This window comes from Limulus polyphemus, unplaced genomic scaffold (assembly GCF_000517525.1).
Source record: "Limulus polyphemus unplaced genomic scaffold, Limulus_polyphemus-2.1.2 Scaffold652, whole genome shotgun sequence".
Classification (NCBI taxonomy): Eukaryota; Metazoa; Arthropoda; class Merostomata; order Xiphosura; family Limulidae; genus Limulus; species Limulus polyphemus.
In genome coordinates, this window is record NW_013666262.1 from 93270 (window position 1) to 96981 (window position 3712).

The 3712-nt window shown below is 32.9% G+C and overlaps 1 protein-coding gene across 1 annotated transcript in view; it reads right to left on the bottom strand.

Moving 5' to 3' along the window:
• LOC106459720 (cytoplasmic FMR1-interacting protein-like) overlaps positions 1 to 3712 on the bottom strand; it is a 252512-nt gene that overhangs the window by 65992 nt on the left and 182808 nt on the right. Inside the window, exon 21 of the mRNA XM_022386248.1 lies at positions 1120 to 1214. Coding sequence (XP_022241956.1) covers positions 1120 to 1214 — 95 coding nt within the window. The remainder of the gene's footprint in view (positions 1 to 1119; positions 1215 to 3712) is intronic.

Genomic DNA, 3712 nt, shown 5'->3' on the forward strand with positions numbered 1-3712 from the left:
GCTAAGCCTTTAGAAAATTTGCACGTGGAGGATATGAAACAAACTATTTTTTTTTAGGTTTCATATATACATTTGAATAACTAAAAAATCATTAATTACTACATTAATACCATAGAATTCCACTATAATTTATCAAGCTTAGTAACTAAGATGTATTTTAGTCTAACAAAATATGAAATTTCGAGCAGAATAAAGACACACCCTACCTCGTTGAAATACTGGTTCAAAAGAAATTGCATAAAGACCGTTAAAATGGCTGAGAGAGCCATTAGGGGACATTCTGAGCTACCGATTGGTTATTCATGCCATATATAGAAGTCTAATTTGAACCAGTGCTGCACTCAACATACCACGTGTCTCACAAAAATCGATGTTTATCCGTGTTTTTTAATATTTGCTTTTGAATTAAGAAATTGAGTAATATATAGTACTAACATTTGAATTATAATATACAGTTTGATAACAAAGTTACTGACATAAGTTCATGAAATAGTAATTCAATAAAATTTTAATGGAAGTCAATAAACGAGATGACATGGCCTTTCACCCGTGACTCGTCTTGAAAGGGTTAACTGTAATTTCAACTAATCAAGTGTTGGCATAATCAGAAATACTACTTTGGAAAAGTTGATTATTTTAATGACATTAATAAATCTGATTGTAATTTCTATTAATGGACTAGAGTTATGTGATACTAATCAATGTAATAGCTGCTCACAAGTAATTGATTAAATCAATCAGCTATATTTCAGATGCAAAAAAAACAGTCTCATTTCTTTTTTACCATGATGTAATGAAAGGTTGTTTTGAGGTGTGATAATTTAAAGAGTCCAGTGAAAGGTCGCCAAACAGAGCATAACCGTGCATGGTGAAATAGACTGTAATGATGCTCCAAAACTATTTTAATATAATGTACTCAAGATCTGTATTTTGATAAAAACATTTATTTATTTATTGTATTTGGTACGATAATATAACTGTGTTAGCAACAATGAGTAAAGAAAAATATAAAAGCAATTTTTTTAGTTATATATATGTAAAACAGAGCAATAATAATAAATTATATAATAGAATTCACATGATGCTAAAGCAAACAACTGTAGTTAAAAAAAATCTTACCTTATGAGTCCCAAACCGCTCAATATTGGTGACAACTTGTAAAGGAGCATATTTGGCTTCAAGTCGTTTCAGTTTTGTTTCTGGTTTTTCACCATCTAAATACAAATCAACAAAAATTTAACAACATTTTGGTATAATTTATAATTTGAGATACTTGTCTATATTGTAGGTTTTTAGAAATGCCACTCAACCAGATAAATTGGTTATAATAAAAGATGACATACACTATATTACTCTACTCATGAAGGCTATAGCTACTGTGCAGAATTGTTTGACAGACAAATGAATGACAATATGAGCATATGCTAATGATATATTATCATGTTTTAAAGGAAGCACTAGCAGCGAACTACTACCACTGACAAATAATAATATAGTTAATGATTGAATAATGTCATTTAGCATTGTATTATTCTCTTTCACATATAGCAGTGTAGTTAAACATTATACTTCATCTTTACTACTGTAATGTTTATCAGCTAACATTACTGTCAAAAGTAAATAATTTGTTTTACAGTACTGTGTTATGATTACATTAAACCAAAGATAATGTAGTTAAAATAATGCAACTTCTTTTTCTGTATATAACAATATAGCAATATAGTTAATGAATAATTACTGTCCTTCAGTACTTTATCATTATGTGTGACAAATAACAGTGTGTGTGCATAATGCATTGTACTCAAATAATAAATAATGTAGTTAACTGAAATAATTTTGTTTGGAACTAAATCTCTATATTTTACAGACAAATATGTAATTAAAAACGAATTACTCTCAATTACAATGGTACTATTAATTTTGTCACACAGGTGCTTACAGGTGAAGTATTGCCATTTACAACATTGACAACAGTATTAGTATAAACAACTAAAGGTTAAACTGATTTCCTCAAAGAATATTAGTAGGTCTGCTGTATAATGGGAGGATTGGCAGGATAAATTACTCAGAGATGCTATATGTCTACACTGACTGAGTTTAGGCTAATAAATAGAGAGAAAAAGCCACATTCTGTAATACACAATGAGCAAAATCTTTATTTATTCAAAGACACAAAACACAATATACGTGCTTGCATTGGACACTGGATAGCCACCTTTTGCTGGACTCATGAATTGATCAACAGATTTTCTTTCTTAAGATCTTATCCCATCAACCAACCAACTCGAGATTTCATGTAAACTGTTTAAATCTAATGTTCTTACATTATAGAAAACATTGGAATTATCCATTTCAACTAGCACTACCCACGTGACTGGTCATTCTCATTAAATTTTGAAGAGGTTGTAATCTTGAAGTGCCATTTGGCCCAGCAGTGAAGAACATTTCTGTTGTCTATATTATTGTAAAATGTGCAGCATTACAGTAATACTTCCTCACTCCACAGCAGTACAGGCATTAACTCTAGAGAATAACAAAGGAACAAATGTTGCTAAAATGAAGTCCACTTTATGACTTGCTGAGATTCTGCTAAGATTCTTTTTAGTCATGATTAATACTTGTGCTGTTACTACTCTACGTCAACTTATACTCAGGGGAAACCCAACTCCCTCAATGCATGTAGAATCACTATACTTTCTCCAGGTACATGGAGAAAAACCTAGGGGGTAGTAGGTGGCTTGCTTCACAGAGTACCCACCACTGATCTAGATCAGGTGAGTGATTCTCTTGAAATTCCTCAGAAAATTAATTCAGTGGTTCAGAAAGCAAGTATTGCAACACCTTTTCAGTTCTAGATTTCTTCAACCACATGAAAATTCTGGCTTATTATAATCAAGAAGTTAATACCTGATATTTGGCAGATATCTCATTTGGAAAACTCCGCTCAATAGGTCAGAAAGTTAAAATTGCAGAGGCCTTTTGGTTCTGTTAATTTTACAATAGACAAATTGTCCCAACTGTGTAAATCTAATGAAGTAGTCCATACATTGTACCTTACCATGCTACCTTTCAGCTCAGAAAGCAAGAGTTGTAACACTTTTTCAACTAAGTTTTCAAACCCCTAGATATCATTTTCATATGTGCAATCTGTTGATCTCCTAGGTATTACATCTACTAGCTCCAGCTGTCCACATTTCTGATGATTGTCTAATCCTAGCCATATCAATCAAGATGTCAGTGTCAGTGGCCAAGATAACCATTGGAGTTGTAATTTGCCTCTTACTCCAGTGTTTCCTCATCTGGCTCATTGTAGACAGCCAGATATGTACTTTAAGCTCTTTCTTCTTTGTTGGGTGAGTCAGTATGGACTTGAGGTGGCATCTTCACTTGACTCATTAGTATAGATGCAGTTTATCAACATGCTCAACACATTTTGGCATGCCTCACTTCCATTGTAACATGTATGTCAATTGATCACTCTGCTGGAACATGAAGTAAGGACCTGTCCAGGTGGATCCAAGCTGCTGGCATGTATCACAGCCATACTCAAGCACCACATAAGTACATCAGTTCTATTACTACCCATTCCAAGCTGATGACAGGCAAACTTGTGTACACTCACTAATGCAGACTTTAACCTTTCCCCATATTCCTGTTGGCATTTTGGGACATCTGTTCATGGATAGGACTTACACATCATGTTAACCCTTTC